Below are 20,106 nucleotides of genomic sequence, written 5' to 3'. Positions count from 1 at the left end.
TTTCAGCTCGAGCGCTCGGAGTGGCCGCATAAAAAAGGCGAGCATCCGGAAAAAAGACACTTGGCGCTGCGCTTTTTGTCCAGGCGGGACGACTGCTGCTGAGATTCACTCTCTACTCATTGAACGAAAATTGAAAAAGACGCTGGCGCTCAGAAAAAAAACGCTCAGTGTCTGCTGAAAAAGAAAACACAAAAAAAGTGTTTTTATGTGACGTCAGGAGAAATGTTATTCACGATACATTTAAATGAATTAACTCTGCGGGGTCGTAAAGAGAATGTGTCATGAACAGCTTTAAATGAGGAGTTAACAGCGTTCTGTTTGAATGCACTGAGTTTTTATTAAGATCAACTCGCAGATGGTCAACAGAAGCTGTCGATTTCTTTCTTCATGTCCTGGAAAATAAAAAACGAAAAACGATTTTTGTCGACATGAAGCCTGCGTATATTTGTTGATGAACCCTGCTGCTGTGTTTGTCGTCGTACCTGAACCAGCTGCGTCTTGTTGTAGTTGTCTCTGTGTCTGTAGATGCTCTGAGCCAGCAGAGCGTAAAGCTTCTCCAGCGGCTCCACCTCGGCGCCGTCGGTTTTAACCACGACTCTGCTGAGGAGATCCTAAAAAAAAACACATGACACAGAATCACTATTTTAACCACCATCCCGTCACTATGAGGTTGTTAAAAACATGCAGCATGTTTGAACTCTGCAGAAGCAAGAACTCATTTTCAGGCCTGATGCTGCTCGTTTACAAACCTCGTTAACGAGCCAATCAGGGCTCAGTGGGCAGGTTCAATATATATTTAAATAATAAACATGTTGCCTTTCATTAAAGTTGGCCTAGCCTTTTAAACTCTCATAGAGCTTCAACGCTGGATGTCCAAACTAAACGTGGGCAAAGATTAAAAACGTATGTGGGAGTAATCTCAGGATGAGCCTGCAGAGGGCGCTAAATGCTGACAAGAGACAGAATATCAGGAGACGGCTTCAGGCCTCTTCGTAGGTGGTGAATCCTCCTACATAGACTCTCTTCTCCCAGACCTGGAGAGCGTTGGACTCACCCTCAGCTTGCCGTGATCGACGACCAGCCACTGTGTTTCCTCGTCCAGGTTTTCCTCAGATCTGCCTCTGCTGAACATCTGCATCTGCTCCAGAGCTGCTTTGTTGGCTCTGCTCTCGGACCCGGGACGCTTCTCTGAGGAGGAGACACAAGAGGAGGAGGAGGAGGAGGAGGAGAGGAGGAGGAGACAGAATAGGAGGAGGAGGACGAGAGGAGACACAAGAGGAGGAGACAGAAGAGGAGGAGGACATGGAGATTAGATGAAGGAGGAGGAGACAGAAGAGGAGGAGGAGGATGAGAGGAGACACAAGAGGAGGAGACAGAAGAGGAGGAGGACATGGAGATTAGGTGAAGGAGGAGGAGACACAAGAGGAGGAGAGGAGGAGACAGAAGAGGAGACAGAGGAGGAGGACAAGGACATGGAGAGTAGGTGAAGGAGGAGGAGACACAAGAGGTGGAGACAGAAGAGGAGGAGGAGGAGGACATGGTGAGGAGGGGTTAGAGGAAATGTTCATAAAGCAATTTAACTTTCATGAAGATCAGGAGGCCAAGCGGGGATCAAACTTTGCGGATGTTCAGACACAGTCAGCAGGTTAAGACGAGCAGGAGCCGAGTTTTCATGTTTAGACAACAAGAAGCAGTCAGGACAAAAAAAAGTGTCAAAGAGGATTTTTTGATTTTCCTTCCTTTGATTTAATAATAAAAACATTTTTTGTATTTTAAATTTTGTCCCAACAGCCTCACTGCCACGCCAGACAAATCGGATGGAGCAACAACAAAATGACACTCTTTTTTTCTTACCACTGTAACTTTTGCTGCTTTGCTAAAGTGCTCATGATGGATAGGCCGGATCTTTGTAACATAGCAATAAGTAAGGTCTTTTACCTGCTTTTTGTAACATAACAATGAGTATGGTCTTTTACCTGCTCTTTTGTAATGTTAACAGACAATGAGTAAGGTATTTTACCTGCTTCTTGTAAAGTGTCTCGAGATAACACTTGTTATGAGTTGACGCTATACAAATAAAAGTTGATTGATTGATTGATTGACTCTGACAGTTCTAGCCTTTAATGCTACGTGTTGTTGGACATCTTTAAGGTATAAACAAAGAGCAAAAAAGAAAAAGTCTGGATAACGTCGGGGTACACTAACGGTATTTTGTGCATGGGTAGGAAGACGCTCTATGAACAGACCTCTGTGTTTGAAGTTATTGAACAATCCTCTTTAGACTGTAAACAAAGACAAATTCAACTTATATCATTAAACTGGACATCGTTTGATGTTTATCAGAATAATGTCTACCTGAATATCTGCAGTCAGCTGTGAGACTCTTTCCTCTCTGAAGCTCATGAAGGATTCATTTGGTCTTTTTGTTGAACCTTTGTTGTGAAATGACTGACTGTAGACTAACCCAAAATCTCCTCATGAAGTGCTCAAACTGTTGATTTCTTTGAGGGTGCAGCTTTGATAAAAGACTCAGAGTCAGTCTGCTTTGAAGCCTGGAGCCCTGCAGGTTGAAGCTTGTTCAGAATCAGAAGCAGAAGCAGAAGCAGCGCTCTCACCGTCACTTTACATCTGCAGAGCTTTGAAGCTGCGGCGCTCGGCCTCATTCCGGTGCGAAGCGATTAGCAGAGCGTCTTTTCTGCAGCATCATCTCACACATACAGACCTGTTGTTCTCAAACAAACCCCGTTCACCATCCTCCTCCTCTTCAGGGGGGTCTTTGAGGTGCGGGTTTGAACCCTCAGGATGCTGTTTGGATTTGGACGGTGGTACCCGTTCAGGACTCCATTCCGCATATCTGCAATGCCGTTTGAGTGGACGTAACGGCCGTTTGTGGCGGGTGATGGTTGGCCCCGCTCCCCAGAGCTGCTCTTTGACAGGTCAGATTCAGAGTTACCCCAGCTGGACAACGAGGAGGGAGAGGAGGAGGACAGAGGGGAGGCAGGGACGGGGTGCTTCTTTTTCTTGGGTTTTGGTATGATGCCGGTGCTCCACTTGGATTTCCTCGGTTTGTAACGCTTTTTCTTACGAGCTGCAAGGAGACACGGGGAGGAGGGGAGGGGGGGAAAGGTGAATTAAAAAGCAGGAGGTGAAAACTGGAGGAGGCTGAGGGCACTCAAACCTCCTCTGACTCCTCTCGATCTCCTCCTCTTCATCTCTTGACCTTTTCATTTGATCAGAACTCTTTCTCCTTTCTCTGTGATTTATTTGTTTTGATTATAAAAACGCTCAATGTTTAGCATAATTAGGGGTGTGGCTGAGCTGACTGACGGGACGGCGTGTTCACTTTGTTTAAATCCTGTTGCTAGCCTTAAACTGAGGGCTTTGTTCGTGATGTTTTCATTGTTTGGAATATTTTGGAGAGCTCGATTGGTGTGTTTCTTCAACTATGATATTCATTCCACCATTTAAGCTCTGCCTCCTCGTCTGCTTCTCGATAAGACAGAAGTCAGTGGGGCTAAACCTTTTTACTACGACTAGATCGCCTCATTAGGCTTCATAACGACTCGTCGGGAACCACTGAGACTACATCCAGGTTTTATACAGTCAGTGGTCGTTCCTCAGAGCCGACTCACCTCCGGGGCTTCTGGTGGAGCTGTAGACGCCGCCAGTTTTGTCTGAGAGTGCCTCAGTGCCGCAAGAAGCTAGAGGAAAAATTAAAATGTTTCATAAAGATTAGAGATTCAGAGTATCTGTGTACACACACACACACACACACACACACACACAACTAACAAACGCACCGAGCACACACACACAGAAACGTCTCACCTCTCCTGATTCGGGACTCTCTGACGTCCTCACAGACTCGCTCAAAGTCTTCATCCAGCTCGTCTCTGATCATGGCGTGCACTGTGTCCTTCAGGGCGCACGCCCGGTGACGGATGTGGCGGTCTGACACGCACACACACACACACACACACACACACACACACACAAATATATATGAATGTTGAATGTTGTGGATGTTTTTCTTTTTAACTCTTCATCGTCTCACCCATGGGGTCGCTGTCTGGGTTGTACTCGATGGCGTTCTGCCAGATGAGGTCTGCATCGCTCATGAACTCTCCCACAGTGACGTACCTCTGCTCGTCGATGTTGGTCAGCAGGGTGGAGAGGTCCATGGGCCTCCTGATCACCGTCAGGTAATCCGGCACCTGCAGGACACGCAGAAACGGACATGAGATGAGTTTGTACTCAACAGCTTCAAATCGTTTTTGATCTGTTCCAGGATTTTCACAACATGGTAAGACTTAGTTTGTAGAATTACAGAAGTCAGACCATCGCCAATTTCATGCAGTGATGGTTAATTTTAAAAAGATGTGTTTAGAGACATGATTTGAGGAGGATGATGAGGTCTGCTCTGGTCAAAACATTGTGATGAATTAAAACATTCTGTGGCATTTGGGCGAGTGTGTGGGCACATCTTCCTCAGTCTGCTGTTTTTGCATTGCCCTGGACCTACGTGATGTTCATATAACTACCTTCTTTTTCAAGAGACACGATTTGAAAATGGAGAGAGAGTTGATGTTACGGATGTCTGGTGGGAGGGAATTCCAGAGGTGGGGGGGCAGAGCGGCTGAAGGCTCTGGACCCCATGTTGGTGGCTGTGTTGATGAGCAGGAGTTCGAAATCGCTCACCTCCTCTATGTCGACCGGTTTGGTGAAGGCCTTGAAGCGACGATCCAGAGACAGACGCTCGGTGACGTTACGCAGGAAGAGGCGGAGCTCCCGCAGCACGTCCTCCTCCTGCTCCTCCAGACGACGGCGCTCCTCATCAGGTAGCAGACGGGGGGGAGGCAGGGGAGCAAGGGGGAGGATCTCCATCACCTGAGTCACTGAATGATGGAGGAGGTGAAACAGATCTCCTTTATTCTCTTGTTTAGTCCTCTAACTCAAGTAAAAAGCCTCTTAACAACACAGGGTTACGAACGTGAGTTTGTCTTTGAGGGCGGAGCCTCGCCTGCCTGGTTCAGGATGAGGTCCTGAAAGAAAACGTTCCTCTCCTGATGGGTGGGAGTGCTGACGGTGTAAAGCTCCCCGTACTCCTCCCGAAACAGAGACTGGATCTGAGGACACAAGTCAGAGCTCTATCACTATGATTTGTTTCTCCTAAAATGATTTTGTTTAATGGAGATTGCCGTCCTGCAGACAGAAGCAGCCGAAAGTTTGAAATGCATTCTTAGCTTTCTTCAAACCACCTGCTCACCTCTGGGTCCAGCTGCTGATGGGGGAGGCTGCAGGTGGCGAGGAGGAGGATGGGGGAGAAGGAAGGGATGCTGCCCAGTAGACTGAGGAAGGAGGCCCTCAGTGCCGGCCCCGCAATCTCCCACCACTGCTGGATGTGGGGCAGGTAGAGGACGCTGGGAGATGTCCGCTTGGCCTCGATGAACACCTGTGGAAGTAGAAATGTGTTCTATGTTTTATTTCTGTGTTTGATCATTTTGTAAAGTCTGTTAAAGTGGACAAAAAAATAATACAGCACAGTGTGTGGCATTAATTATAATGCAGTTACTCTCTATCACCACCAGATGTCGCCAAAGGAAGAGCAAATATGTTTTTAAGAAGGACAACAGCCTTGGATTTCTTTAAAAGAGTGTTTGATTTATGTTTTCATTGAATTGTTTTTCCTTTTCTGTCATATGAAACCTCAAACCTCCTGTTACCTAAAACATCTGCTCCCTGCTGGTTCTTACCTTTACGGTTTGGTTACAGATTCTCTACTTTATTACATTTTAACCGAGGTTATGGTATTTCTAAGCCAGGGCCCTTTATGTTGCATATTTTTGGGTTAATATGAGAGATAAGATTTCTATTTTTGACCAGAAGAGCTCTGACATAACTCTTTAAAAGCTGCCAGTGATTTTTACGCTGCAGATCACAGAACTCGCTGGTTCACTGCTGCCTCACTCGGTTTGTTAGTTTGTGTTATTGTGTGACTGTGTTTGATTTGTTGGTTAAGATGTATGTGACACAAAAACGAGCTAATTGAGGAAACATGGACGAGCTAATCTGTTGTTCTGTGAGCTAAAATAACTGTTTCCTCAATGGAGTCTAGTGGCTCTTCAGGAAGCGATGTGACAGTGGAAAAATTCCATCTCTGTAAGAATCCTCTTTGTAATGTTGTTAGAGTCTGTTACTGACAAAACAGGAACTTTTAGTCTGCGTTTTTCTGCTCTCAGAGATTACATATCAGCCACAAGTCACCTCCTGTAACCTGCTGGAGAAATATAAATGGTTTCCCGTACTGATCAGTCATTTAGAACCAGAAACATGCTAAAAGAAGGAGCCTGAAATTAAAGACATTCTTATTAAGAATTCTTACATAAGTCATGGTAATTGAGTGTGTTTTTGGCAGAGGACTCACCTGAGCACAGGCCTCCTCCGGGGAGCTGCTGCTCACTCCAAACAGCAAGGCAGAGTCCAGACTGTGGACGGTGAAACGCTCCAGAGCGTGCAGGACCGCAGGAGCCAGGTGGGAGGTCTGACCGGCACCGGGACGACCCGCCAGGAGCATCCTGGGACGGTGTGACGTCGGGTGTCTTACTGCACTCCTGCAGGAAGAAAGGAGAGCAAAAAAAAAAACAGGAGAGAATGAAGCTTAGAGGAGTGGAGACAGGATAGTAAGGAAGCAGATTTAAAGAATATAATTTCTGTTTCATAATTGGGGTTTTTATTTAATCTTAAGTGAACCAGATTTAACACCTGTGTAAGAAATGGAAATAATGTTGTCATTCATTGCAAAGATTGCAGCTTCTGTGCAGATTTAAAATAAATATGAATCAGAATAAAAAATTAAAATTATCAGGTATATTTGAACATTTTTAATAAAATCTGGATGAGAGTTTGATCCGACTCACCTTGCAAAGTGCAGGAACTTTGAGCTCTTGGAGGAAGAGGGGGTGGAGATGCTGGACGTGCCTGAGCTTGCGTCACTCCCACACATCAGGCCGTCGTCGAGGACACCAGATGTCAGATCTGGTGTAAAGAAAATGTCAGGTGATGTCACATTTAATGGTAAACGGTACATGGACTTCTAGACTTCTGACTACTCAAAGCGCTTTCACACCACAGGTCATACCTACACATTCACACAATGATGGTAGAGGCTGCTGAGTAAAGAGTCCATCAGTATTAACTCATCCATTAATACACATTATACGCCGCCGACGAAGCAGTGGGAGCAACTTGGGGTTAAGTTTCTTGCCAAAGGACACATCGACATGTGGCTTCAGGAGCTGGGAATCGAACTCCTGACCTTCCGGTTGAGAGACAAAAGACTCTACCACTGAGCCAAAGCCACCCCAATCAGGACTAAAGCAGCAGTAGCTGCTCAGGTTTTCCTCTTGGAGACTCACCTGGATCCCTCTTCCTCTTCATCCCCTTCTGGGCGTGAGGAAACAGCCTCTGCAGAGCCTCCAGGATGTCCTGCAGGGCGGCGCCCAGCAGCGGCTGAACCACAGCTGACAGAGGTTTTGCAGGCGAAGCGGCGAGGCGGTGGGAGGACGGTGTCATCTTCCTCATGGCAGATAAAAAGTCGCAGCTGCTGACGGCGATGGAGGAGACGTCCAGGAGGAGCTTCTGGGAGGTGCCGTAGATCTGAGGGTAGCGGCGTCTCAGGGCGCAGAGAGCCGCCTCTGTGCACACCGCTCTGATGTCAGCACCGCAGTAACCTACCAGAGAGGGGGGCGTGTTAAGGAAGAGAGCCAACCAACAATTCATTAAAGGGGGAAACTGTGATTTTTAAATCCGGGTCAGGGTGAGTCCTTGTTTTGTCCCTTACAGGCTCAGGTTGTTTTCTCTTTAACGTCTCAAGTGTGCAACATTAAAGAAAGGATTCCTGCAGAGAGAGACCTTTTTCTTACAGAGGAAGATGATTATTCAAAGCTGCTGCTTTGCTGCTTTCGATTTGTCTTAGGGTCCGTGTCCACCTAGCGTTTTTTTCTGAGCGCCAAAACTTTTTTTCAATTGTTTTCAATGAGGAGAGAGCGTTTGCAGCAGCAGGACAAGAAGCACAGCCCCTGGCTTCCCTTTTCCGAGCGCTTTGAGTTGAAAATCTTTCAGCTTTTCAGAAAGGCGCTGTTGGCGTCACTGGCGCTCTTTTCAAAATGTTTGATATTCCCCGTATTTTTGTCTCCTAAGGATCATGCTCTGTACCCACACCCTCCTCGCTCGGATATAAAACATACAGTAAAAAGCAACAAAGCATGTCGGACATACAGCGGCTGTTTAGAAGTGACCTTTGTCATAGAGACAAGACAGACATGCAGAGCTTCATCCAAACATTCCCGAGCTCACAGCCAACGCTTTTCTGTCCAAATCTGCTTCGGGGACACAGAGCCTAATGCTGCCTCAAATCGTTTTTTTTTTGGCCTTTTTGCCTTTATTGGATAGGACAGCTGAAGAGAGACAGGAAGTGCCGGGAGGAGAGAGTGGTTGAGGACATCCAGCAAAGGGCCGAGGTCGGATTCGAGAAGCCACTGTGATGAGATCTACAGCCTTCCTACATGGGGCACGTGACATAACCCCTTGGCTATCCAGTGCCCCGTTCGAACAGAGTAGAGCATTTCTCTTTTCTGTCAAGCGTTTAAAAAATTAGGATTGGATCGTGTGTATACATCCATCTTATTTATAAAGACAACGTGTTTTTCTCCCTCTACAGTGTTAGAGAGCAGTACGTTTACATCTCTGTACGTGTTGTCATGTTTAGTCTCTCTCACCGACACATTTCTCTGCCAGTACATCGAGGAAGTCTTCAGACGGAGGAGGTTTCCACTGCATCGTGTGGATCTTCAGAATCTCTTTACGAGACTGAAACAGAAACAAAATAAAATAAAACATTCATGTGAGTTTGAGCAACTCATACGAAACAGACAAACTAACAATGATGATCCTTTAAACTTAGAGACATAAAATAAAAAAGTTTATTTTTGCACTCTGGATTTAGTAAATAAACAGACTCCACCTCTCTGTCCGGCAGCCCGAACAGGAACTCTCTGTCGAAGCGTCCGGGGCGTCGCAGTGCCGGGTCGATGGAGTCCAGCCGGTTCGTGGCTCCGATCACCACGACCTCCCCTCGGCTGTCCAGGCCGTCCATCAGGGCGAGCAGCGTGGACACGATGGAGCTGCAGAGCGAGACAAACTAACTTAAACATTCGTTCTTCATTGTCTCAGGTTTTCTCGGTTTCTCTGAAAGACTCTCTGACCTGTGGATCTGATCCTGTCTGCTGGACCGGACCGGAGCTAGACCGTCGATCTCATCAAAGAAGATGATGGAGGGACGCATCTGATACGCCTGAGGACAACACACAAACACACTCAACTAGCAGACTCATCAGATAAAGAAACTGTATATCTGTATTCAGGGTTCAGGCAGCAATGAGCAGGTTAATAAAGAAGCTCGTTCTTCTTCTTTTTTCTAGACTGAAAGTTTGAGTAACAAAAACCGAAAGACCAGAACTTACTTACATGCAGCAAGCTCCAAATTCCAACCACTACTCAGTCACATTTACTGATTCTTACTGTGTTAAAACTCAAGCTTATGCTTTAATAGTTAAGGCCATGTTCACACTTGACTTCTTTTTTCAACTGCCAGCACCTTTTTTACATACAAGCCTATGGAAAAAGGAAAAAGGATGACGCCTTTTTAAAAAGCGGACGCCTTTTCAAAAAGAGCTGCGCCCAACGCCTTTTTCAGTTTAATTATTTCTACTTTTCAGAAAAGCGCTGGGTGATGTCAAGCGCCTTTCTGGCAGCTGACCAATCAATCGGGTCAGTGCACCCTCATCCGTCAACACCCACCGTCTGCGTTCTCAGTCCGCAGCATGGAGAGCACAGTCGGACAGCTGGAGTACGGAGACAAAGGAATTTCTGCGGTAATTTTACAGATTCACACACGACAGCACGCGATAATACAATGTACGTGGTATAAAACTCAATACGAACCTTATAAACACATAAACAAACACACAAACGATCGTTTTTCTGAACCGTCAAAACGGAGGGTTTTATTCTAAAAATAAACCGGATGTTTTAATGTTGTATCGGTGTCTGACTTCCTGTCCCGTTTGTTCTTTTCTGTTCTCTTTGCCATAGGCTAGGTCCCATTATTAAGGTTACAGAACACTCGCGCATAAACGCTCAAAAGGCGCTGAAGGCAGCACTTTTTTCAGAAAAAAGAAGTCCGGTGTGAACACGGCCTAAGGTCACGTTTTGGAATTAATCATGGAGCTGTGATCTGTGGGCAGCCACCAGGGGGCAGCACACAGCCCTCAGGTGCATCCTTAGTGTGTTTGCAGTCTTTTACCTGCTCAAAAAGCAGCCGCAGCTGCCGCTCTGACTCGCCCACCCACTTGCTGAGGCAGTCGGCTCCCTTCCTCATGAAGAAGGACACCTTCCTGTTGCCATGGCTACACTCGTTGGCCAGCGCACGGGCGACCAGCGTTTTCCCAGTCCCCGGAGGTCCGTAGAAGAGACAACCTCTGGAGAAAGACGGAATACAAATGTTGATTGATTCTTTCTCTAATCTAATATAAAGTACCAGGAAAGTATCCTGTGAATAATCAGTCTGTGGTCACCTGGGAGGCTGGATCTTGAAGTTGTCAAAGACCTCTGGATAGAGAAGAGGAAAGACGACCATCTCCTTCAGAGCCGAGATGTGACACGACAGACCCCCGATGCTATTAAAGCCCACCTGAGGAGGGAAGGAAGGAAGGAAGGAAGGAAGGAAGGAGGGGAGACAGGATGTCACTCTGTCAGAATCCAGAAACCATTCAGTGATAACTAAATAAATAATAAAAAGACCGCTCTAGAAAAGTGAAGCCAAAACATTTAGAGCACCTCCTGCTGACTGGCTGCAGTTTAGGTCATAAGCTCCGCCTCCTCCATGTTAACAGATGGGATAAAAAATCCAAACACACGTCAGATAAATGTTTCTCAAACATGGTTTCTGTCTTTATAGTGTTCTCTTATCGTGATGATTTATGTCGCAGTGTTCATTTATTAGAGAAGTTTAATTGATGATTTAATGAGAATGATCGATAGTTGTGTTGACCAATGAGGCTTCTGTGTTGCTGTGTGCAGCGGATAATCAGAGTACAGGAAGAACGGTGTAACAAACACGAACACAAGAGCCATTCAAATTTTCATCACCGTGAGAGTCTGCTTTAAACCGAGACAAGAATCTGCTGTGGACTGAACCCACCTGAGCGACCTTTGACCTTTTAGCAGGAAGTTAAATGTGTGTTTTGGTGGGAGAAAGGGGCGGGACATTAATACCAAGGCAGAGTCTTTAGTACTGAGCAGACTCTGGATCTGAATGATGTCAGTATGTCAGCACCCTTCGTGGGGGATATTTTGATTTCACTTTTTGTATGACAGGAGGAGGTGGAGTTGCGTCGTCCATCTTTACAAACAGTCAGTGGTTTCTAACTCACTGATTGGTCGATGGCCATGGGATCGATGTCAGCGTGACCGACTCCTGATCTCATCTTGTCCCTGCGAGTCCCGAAGAGATCGTCAGTACGCAGGCCGAGAGGGCGACAGCTGTCAGAGAGAACACAAAACCAAAACAAGTTTTTTGCTGAGTTTACTTAAGTCATTGGCAGACCTTTTACAGTTATTTCCTTCAGCACGAATAAAGTTTGATCTCATCTCGTCTTATTAAACTAGAATCTTTCTCTAACGAGGGACCATGAGGTGTGTTTGTCCTTTTGTGAAGTGTAGTAAGACTTCATGTTGACATCTCTCAGTGTCATTGGTTACCTACTGACCTTCCGGGGACTTTTCCCGTGTTTTGCGCGTCATCGTCAGAGTCGTTGTCAGATTGATTGGAGCGGGCGCTCTTTGTGGGTCTGGAGGATGAAGAGGGGAAAAAAAAGTTAATGACTCTCTTTGAAACCGTCTTTTAAATATTTATTTATTAACTCAAAAGCCAAAAGTAATCTGAGACAAGATTCAACGGCACCGTCTTATTATCTCCATCAGGTGAGTTTGAAAAATAAACAAACTGTGAAAATGTCCACACTCATAACAAATACATCGATGAATATAAATGAGAGAGAAAGAGACTGACCTGAAGGCTGCTCTGCGGGTCGTGTTCGGTCCTGAGGCGCTGATCCTGAATGTTCCTCTTGGGAACTCTGAACGAGGAAACAACCACTTCAGAAAAACAAAGCAACAACTGAACACACACTCATATTTGGCAAACCGAGGGGCGTCCAAAACGGCCGTGAGGGGGACTGAAATTGAAACTTCTTACAGATATAATGTAATATCTTACAGATAAGCTCAAATGTTTAATTCCAGCTTCCTTCTATCATCTTTAAAAGCTAGATGTTTTCTGTCTTGTGTCCAGAGGTAATGAAGACGTTAAAATTATTGTGAAACTTTATGTGACTTGTTCTGAATAATTCATGTTCATTGTTTAGTGGGAATGTAAAGATTAATCGTGAGGCAGTTAAAAATCGATTGAAAGGTGTCAAGGTTCACATCAATTCTCTAAAAAACAAATCGCAGTTATTTAGTTTTATTTTCTATATGGCGCCAGATCACAACAGAAGTCATAAGGATACCTGTCCTATAGAACAGGTCTATACCTTGTCTTTTTATCAAACAAACTAAATAGTGTTATGTTATTTATCTTATTTACGGCATGTCATTTCTGTCTCTACATACGCACGCACGCACGCAATTGTTCACTTGTTATATTGACTGCTGTCATTTATTTTTCTTCAGTCTCATTTTGTTAAATAAATTGTGAGATAATCGGATCGTGAACCCAGTATCGTGAGTTGAGTGAATCGTTACATCCCTACTGTTTAGGTTCTGACCGTTGCTGGGTCCCTGGTAGAGCGACGAGGCCTGGCTCAGTTTGGCGTCAAAGTTCTGGCTCACGCTGCAGCTGCTGTCCTCGTCTACGGCCAGCTGTGGGTTTGTGTCGTCCTCGTCGACTGCACATAAAACAGTTTATAAAGGAAAGGACACAACAGGAGATGTTTAGAAAGGATTTACTTAACTCTTCTCTTTCATTTTTATTGACCCTCTATCTCTCGCTCTGTGTACTCACCCTCGTCATGCTCGCTGTCACTGACATCTCCCTGTGGCAGCACTGGAGTTCTGCTCCTCTGGGCTTCAGAGTAAATCTTATTAAAAAAAACCAAAAAAAACATTAAGAAACAAAAACACAAAGAAAAGGACGCGTCCTTCTCCCACAGTGAGACGTTGCTTCCTGCTCAGTCTGAGGATTATTTTTTTAAGCAGAACCTTTATGTTTTTTTGAGTGTAATTGAGAAAGAGAGATAACAGTTGTCGGGGCGCCGTATAGAGTCGTATAGAGTTCAGTTATGTAGCACGCCCCATGTGGAGGTTATCAATGCAGTGACCATGGGTTCGAAGTTCCATAAATTCACGTGATGCAGATGTTGTAAACTGTGATCTAAATATCAATCATAAATAATCTTGATAAGGACTTTTGCCATCATCGAGCAGTGATATTTTACAGCGGAAACAGCTGCTACGTCGCTCTCTTCAAACCGCCAGACTCCATTGACAAAAACAATCGATTGACACAGTCTGTCGCTGCTATGCTGCCTCTTTCTGTTAGTGTTTTTTTTGGGGGGGGGGAGTTTGACCCTCGGCTTTATATGCGATTTTTTGATCCAGCAGATGTCGCCCTTGAGCACCAGCATGAAACCAAAACAACTTGCGGTGCATTGTTGTGTTAGCATGCTAATGCTAGCGATCTTTATTATGCTCGTATCTTCACACTGCATATAAATTTACCCGAAATGAGCGTGATCTAGAAACGCAGTTAAGCAGTGAGTACAGTATGTTATTCTTCTTTTCTATAGTCCCTCAATTAAACAACTTTTATTTGCGAGGGGAGGAGTCAGCCGCCGTCCCGGCGATATAAACAAACTGAAAATATGACTCGGAAAACTCGGAAAACATCACAGACAGTGGGACTCGGGTGTTACACCCATTGTAGACAGTCATTACTCAAAGAGTTATTTTCAGAGGATATACTTGATTTCTATTATATTTATGTGTGAAAAATTGCATATAAAGCCTTTAATGTATCATATCCAAATCAAGTGACTAAAGTACCAAAACAACACAAACAAACAAAGACAGCAGAAAGCCGCTGGTCATGAAGGTTAAACTGCAGTTTTTGTGAAGAGTTTGGTTTCTATAAAGAGGTCTATCTCTGTAATGTTATCAGATACTTGGAAATAAAAAGATTTAGTTTCAGTTGTTTGCATTTTGTGACTTCATGCGTCAAAAACACGCAAACATGAAAATAAGGGCTGGTGCTCGCCGGGGTTCGGCCTCCTTCCAATGTGGTGCCAGCTGATAGAGATTTTTTTACCCGGGCAGGGTGCAGCTGTGAGCCCCGCCCTCACCAAGACCTGATAAGAGAGGCAGCACGGGCCGAGGGGCGCAGAGTGTGTAAACAAGGCTTCAGCTGTGGTTTTAACGCTGAGTATGAAGAGGATGTTATACAGACTACAGGAAACTTCTCTGTGTTCGCTCACACACCTCGACCTTGTTATTTACATTGAACACTTTAACAAAACTAATCAAAACAAATAAAAACAAATAAAAACTTGAGACCTGATGGAGCTAATCTGAAGTCAGATTTAACTGTTTTAAAATGATTACTGAATAAAGCAGAGCAGCTGAAGATAAAGACTCTCTGAAGCTTTGTGGATTATTCAGAGTAACAAGGAATCTGTTCTACTGCAGACGTGTTTCTGTAGGTTATTAAGCTCTTTTTTTAATAATGAGCTCCACAAACTCCCGTTTATTTAACTCGACTATACCGAGTTGAATGCAGAAGACGCTTGCTTTAAAAAACTAACAAACAAAAACAAACTAAACCAACGTCTCGATCGGCATCAATCACACAGATTTTAAAAATGCATAAAACAGAAAAAGTTGAAGCCTGATTTCTGGCATGCAGCCACTTAAAGCAGCTCGGAGCGAGTTTAAAGCATCATGAATAAAAATTGTCTCACTCCTTCATCGTTGTTACTGAGCAGCCTCTTCTTCATGGAGTCCATCGTGTTCAGGATGGGCCGAGCCACGCTGCAGAGAGACGCAAATCACATAATCATCATGTAGATCAACATTAAACAAGTGTGTATATAAAGTGTGTGTATGCCCTTTGTCGTGAGAGACTTCAGGAGATAACCGATAGTTGAACGTTGCTTTAGTACATAACAGCTCGGATGTGGTGTATCCTGTAAAATAATGTTTTCTCTTGATAAAAGACGCTGTCTTACTGTAAAAGTTCAAACTCTATACATTGTAGAGAGATGTCTCCCCCCGCCCCCTCCTCTCTAGAGTCGATGCTCACGCAGGTTACCATGTGGTGGACACTGAAGCTTCAGTGTTTATCCAGCTCTGCATCAGTCTGTAAACCTTTCTGCGTTCTAACCTCTCTCCATTTTTCAAAAGCATCTCCAATATTGATCCTAGTTTGAGCACGTTTCTGCTCGTGGGGTTTATTAGAAACAAGCAGAGGCCTGTGGCTGAATGTCATTCCACACCCTCTCTCTCTTTTTGATTTATGACTCTATCCGCTGTCCTGTCTCTCATTGAGGCATAATAAGCCCAAAAATAAAATGAAGCTTTAAGTGTTTTTTCTCTTTTCTGCTCTGAGCCGTCGTCTTACTTGGTGCTGATGCCGTCGAACATGTTGGAGGCTTCATATCTGTCTGTCGGTTTGGTTGTGCGGGTGCTTCTCCTCAGCCCGTCCTGCCTGTCTGAACACACACACACACACACACACACACACACACACACACACACACACACACACACATACACTCAAACAAGTTAATGCAAGTGTGCAACAAATAAAAAATCAATTGTGTATTTTTTAATCTTCCAGGTGTTTGTGTTCACAGGTGATGTCAGCGTGCTTACCTGTGCCCTCGAGATGCCTCTGAGATTTCCTGATTTTCCTGAGAACACAAAATGAGTGAGCAGAAGAAACTGGGATTTATGTGATTTATGTTTCATGAACATGAAGGCAAGGTTTGAAGAGGCTGCCCGTATGTCTTTGTACATAAATTAAACCCGACATCATCCTGATTTATGTATTTTAAGGATGATCATTATTTTCAAGGCGTTAATCCGACCTGATGATTCCTCTCTCTGGTTTCCGTTCTTCTTTTTCCTCCTCGCATGTTTCTGAATCGACGTGATTCGGTTTATCATCCTCGCTGGTATATCCCTGAAAAACACATCACACGGCGCAGAAGTCTCAGTTTGTTGTTCAACTTAAAGTCAGAGAGGCAAAGTATGACATGGATACAAACACAACACTGCACACACTTATTCGATATGAAAGTCAGGGAGAGACAAAATGACAGAAGATGTTATTTAACCGATTCAGGAAGTTTACAGAAGCAGAACAGAAACAAGTGCAGATGAAAACAGAAGGAAAAATAGAATTGAAGTTAGAGATGGGATAGATACCATGTTATATCAGTATTTGGTTAGATATTTACATATCAGATATCGGACTGACGACGTCAATCAAATGTCACCGATCAAGAAAGATGGTTAATCACTTTAAAGGTCCCATATTATACAAAATCCACTTCACCATGTTGTTCACTAATGTGTGTCTCTAGTCTGTCTACAAACCCCCCAATGATGAGAAAAGTCTCATCCTTTTGCCTGCTCCACTTTTCAGAAAATGTGTGCATATGTCAGAAAATAAGACCGTCAGCGTCAACGCAATCTCTTTATTTTAAGTACATAGATCACATGCTGTTTATGTCCCTGTAGGCGCACTGTAGCTAAGCCATAGCACTGACAGCAGGGTCTACCTGTATTACTGTTACTTTGAGCTGTTTGGCTTCAGTTTGTCATCCATAACCACTTCCTGTTTCTGTAGTTAAAGGTCACCAGTTTGTCTACAAAACCCCCCAATGATGAGAAAAGTCCATCCTCTCTGTCTTTTGCCTGGTCCACTTTTCAGAAAATGTGTGCTCAAACAGGCCGTTTGGGGATTTACCCTTCATGACATCACAAAGGGCAGTAACCCCTCCCCCAGGTGGGTGACACTCCCACAGCTAGGTGTTTGTTCTGCCCTCTGAGTCTGCCTTCTCACTGTAAACAATAGGGCATGAAGCGAGAAAGCCAGAGACACCCAAGCCCTTCCAGAGAGGGGGCGTGGTCAGACGCAGCTCATTTACATTTAAAGCTACAGACACAGAAACAGCCTGTTCTGAGCAGGGCTGAAATAGAGGGGTTTATAGGCATAATCAAATACAGGATCAGAGTGGATTTAGAACAAGAAACTTCACACACATGTTTTGAGGACAGCTCGCACAGTCTCACTTTGAAGACATTCAGCCTGAACTGAACTAAGAAGTGTCCATAAGTTGTTGCTGCTTCCTGTTTGTATGTGAAGCCTGCACAAAGTTCGTATAATTTTAATTTTTATGCATTTAAATTAATTATTTTGCTATTTCAATAAGAAATGCCAGCCGGGTTTACTACAGCTTTATGTAAGCTAACAAGTAAAACCAACAACAAATTGATAAAATGAACACTAAAAAGACAGATTTACAATTAACAAGATTATACTGCCATTAACTCTGACATCACAGTTTCACCTCCACTTATAGTTATTTTTTAATCAATATTTAATCAAGCAGACGTATTTAAAGAGCTCACATGCTTTAAAAAATAAATTTAGCTCATAATGGGATTACTACACTTGATGTCAACTAGTAAACAAATACATTTATCAATAATAAACAATCATCGGGGAGCTGGTGGTGCAGTGGTTAGTGCGTGCGTCCCATATATGGAGGCTTTAGTCCTCAACGCGGGCAGCCCAGGTTCAAATCCAACCTGTGGCTCCTTTCCCGCATGTCATTCCCCACTCTCTCTCCCTGATTTCCATATCTATCCACTGTCCTATCTATCCAATAAAGGCACAAAAAGCCAAAATCTTAAAAAATAAAATAAACAATCATGTAGTTATTGTATTTATAATCTATAAAACGTGATTTACATTTTCTAAGAATTATTATTTGAATTTTAATAACAATAAAGCCCTTAATACAACAACAAATTTAACTATCACTGATCCACTGATTATTTTAACATCCTAGAAATAAAATCTGATATATTTATTATAATATCATATGAGTTATCGCACATTGTTTTTCTGACGATCTAGCAGTCATAACTGGAGCGTTATACAACTTGAATGATGCAGTGAAGCTTCAGTTATAAAAGGGTTTAAACAGACAGACTCACATTGGACAGCCCGGAGTCCTCCTGCCGGGAGACCGCGCTCCTCTTCCGGGTCTCCGGTGTGCTCCGCGGCTGTGTCCCGGAGCACCCGGGCCGCCCGCTGCTCAGGTCGGCGTCCCCTCTGCCTCTACCGCGGAGGGTCACCATGGCAACGCCGCTAGCTACACGCAAGCTAACACGGAAACTGCTAACCTCACCGGCAGTTTAACGGCGAAAGAGAGACGAACAACCCGAAATAAAACACCGCAAACGTGGGGAGGACTATCTCACGTCTCCGCCAGTTGTTTTTCTGAGATATACCGGCCGGCAGCTCCGAGTATCTGAGCCGAGCTGACACTTTACACACACCCAAACACACTCTCGATAATCTGATACAGACACAGCACCAGCCCGCTGCTGTCAGCGTTCAAAAACATTTAAACCACGTCGCGTTTAACCGCCGCCCAGCTACGTCATGACATTTTATTCATCAATATATATTTTTAAATATAATAATTAATTAATCTTTATCTTAATATTTACAGTCTATTATCTTTATCAATTTCTTTAAAATTAAAATGATTATTTTTTAAATTAAAAGTAACTACATATAATACATTAGACAATATTATACCTTCTTTAAAAAGCAAGACATAATTAAACAAAATAAAATATTATTATTAATTATTAGACTTTAAATTAGTTATGTGTCGTTAAAAACAACAACTTTTATGTTATCTATTACGATAAAGGCGTTCCTCGTCTGTAAATGAATCCTAAATCAAGGTTTACAGTAGGTGATGCTATTGTTGTTTATCAGTTTTAAAGACATAACGTTTTTACACTCATACTGAATGAATACTGTGGCTGAGATTTATTGAATTTGGACTTATGGATAACAAATGTACCTAGTATTAAGAGGTTAATTGTCTTTTGCAGATTCTTGTTCATATTTCCACCGCAGTTGGAAGAGTCAGTCGTCTCTGGAAGGTTGGGCTTTGATCCCCAACTCCTGCATGTCCGATGTGTCCTTGGGCAAGACTCTTAACCCAAAATTGCTCCCGCTGCTTTGTCGGCGGTGTATGAATGTCTATGAAGGGATGAGTTAATATTGATGGACTCTTTATTCAGCAGCCTCTACCATCAGGGTGTGAATGTGTATGTGACCTGCGGTGTAAAAGCACTTTGAGTAGTCAGAAGACTAGAAAATAATTATACAAGCTCAAGTCCATTTACCAACAATACAAAATTAACTTGAGGTATAAAAATAAATCGTACAAGGAAGAAACACTCCTCTCCTGCCTGCTGTCACATTGATCTCATCTCTAAAGTAAAAGAAAAACACACCAGTCGATTTCATGAACACATGCTTTATTTATCTTAAGATGAATCAAAGAAAGTCAAAAACACAAAGGGTTGAAATATAAACGACCTTAATGACTGAATTAATTTGATGTGCTTCTTTAATATTTGGCACATGGAGCCACATAAGAAAATAAGACTTATTTTAGATTATTTTCAAACATATTGTAGACTGACTGATATGTGTTTTTTTTTTCAAGTCAAACATGTTTAAAAAGCTTAATTTCATTGAATATCAGCAGAATCTTTAAATGTCACACATTTAATAAAAGAAAGCATTTTATGTATTTGCAAAATAAAATCTTTGCTTGCAACAAGTAAAACAAGAGTGAAAACAAACAAAACACATTTATAATGATTTATTAATGTAAATAATGTTCGGTGTGGTACATTGTTAGAGAGCACTCAACAATGTCTTTTTAAGTG

At 43.5% G+C, this 20,106-nt stretch overlaps 2 protein-coding genes across 4 annotated transcripts in view; one reads left to right on the top strand and one right to left on the bottom strand.

Moving 5' to 3' along the window:
* LOC132990790 (uncharacterized) overlaps window positions 1-20,106 on the top strand; it is a 527,599-nt gene that overhangs the window by 151,606 nt on the left and 355,887 nt on the right. The gene's annotated exons all lie outside the window — the stretch shown is intronic.
* Window positions 313-18,746, bottom strand: LOC132990788 (ATPase family AAA domain-containing protein 2-like). Of its 2 annotated transcripts, XM_061059224.1 has the most exons (28): window positions 18,343-18,746; window positions 16,203-16,297; window positions 15,988-16,025; window positions 15,734-15,824; window positions 15,075-15,144; window positions 13,124-13,199; window positions 12,888-13,007; window positions 12,131-12,197; window positions 11,829-11,909; window positions 11,493-11,601; window positions 10,635-10,750; window positions 10,364-10,538; window positions 9,264-9,352; window positions 9,023-9,182; window positions 8,778-8,868; window positions 7,416-7,730; window positions 6,918-7,035; window positions 6,425-6,611; window positions 5,267-5,452; window positions 4,991-5,126; window positions 4,699-4,895; window positions 4,055-4,214; window positions 3,829-3,951; window positions 3,633-3,701; window positions 2,723-3,088; window positions 1,055-1,188; window positions 483-611; window positions 313-392 (listed from the first exon to the last, which is right to left on the bottom strand). In XM_061059224.1, exons 1-28 carry the CDS (start codon window positions 18,484-18,486, stop codon window positions 360-362), a joined length of 3,675 nt encoding a protein of 1,224 aa, XP_060915207.1. In that variant the 5' UTR covers window positions 18,487-18,746; the 3' UTR covers window positions 313-359. The 2 variants fall into 2 exon arrangements, with proteins under 2 accessions (XP_060915207.1, XP_060915208.1); XM_061059225.1 differs by lacking the exon at window positions 2,723-3,088.

The sequence above is a fragment of the Labrus mixtus genome, chromosome 16 (genome assembly GCF_963584025.1).
Source record: "Labrus mixtus chromosome 16, fLabMix1.1, whole genome shotgun sequence".
NCBI classification, from domain to species: domain Eukaryota; kingdom Metazoa; phylum Chordata; class Actinopteri; order Labriformes; family Labridae; genus Labrus; species Labrus mixtus.
Note: the sequence above shows the minus strand (reverse complement) of the source record. Positions and strands in the feature narration are given on the sequence as shown.

Bases quoted from the DNA above. Each gene is read 5' to 3' on its own strand.
- LOC132990788 (XM_061059224.1), bottom strand. From the start codon at position 18,486: ATGGTGACCCTCCGCGGTAGAGGCAGAGGGGACGCCGACCTGAGCAGC. The intron at 16,026-16,202 runs GTCGGATTAACG...TTGTGTTCTCAG, and splicing joins CCAGAGAGAGGAATCATCAG to GAAAATCAGGAAATCTCAGA. The intron at 10,539-10,634 runs GTGACCACAGAC...GTCTTTCTCCAG, and splicing joins TTCAAGATCCAGCCTCCCAG to AGGTTGTCTCTTCTACGGAC.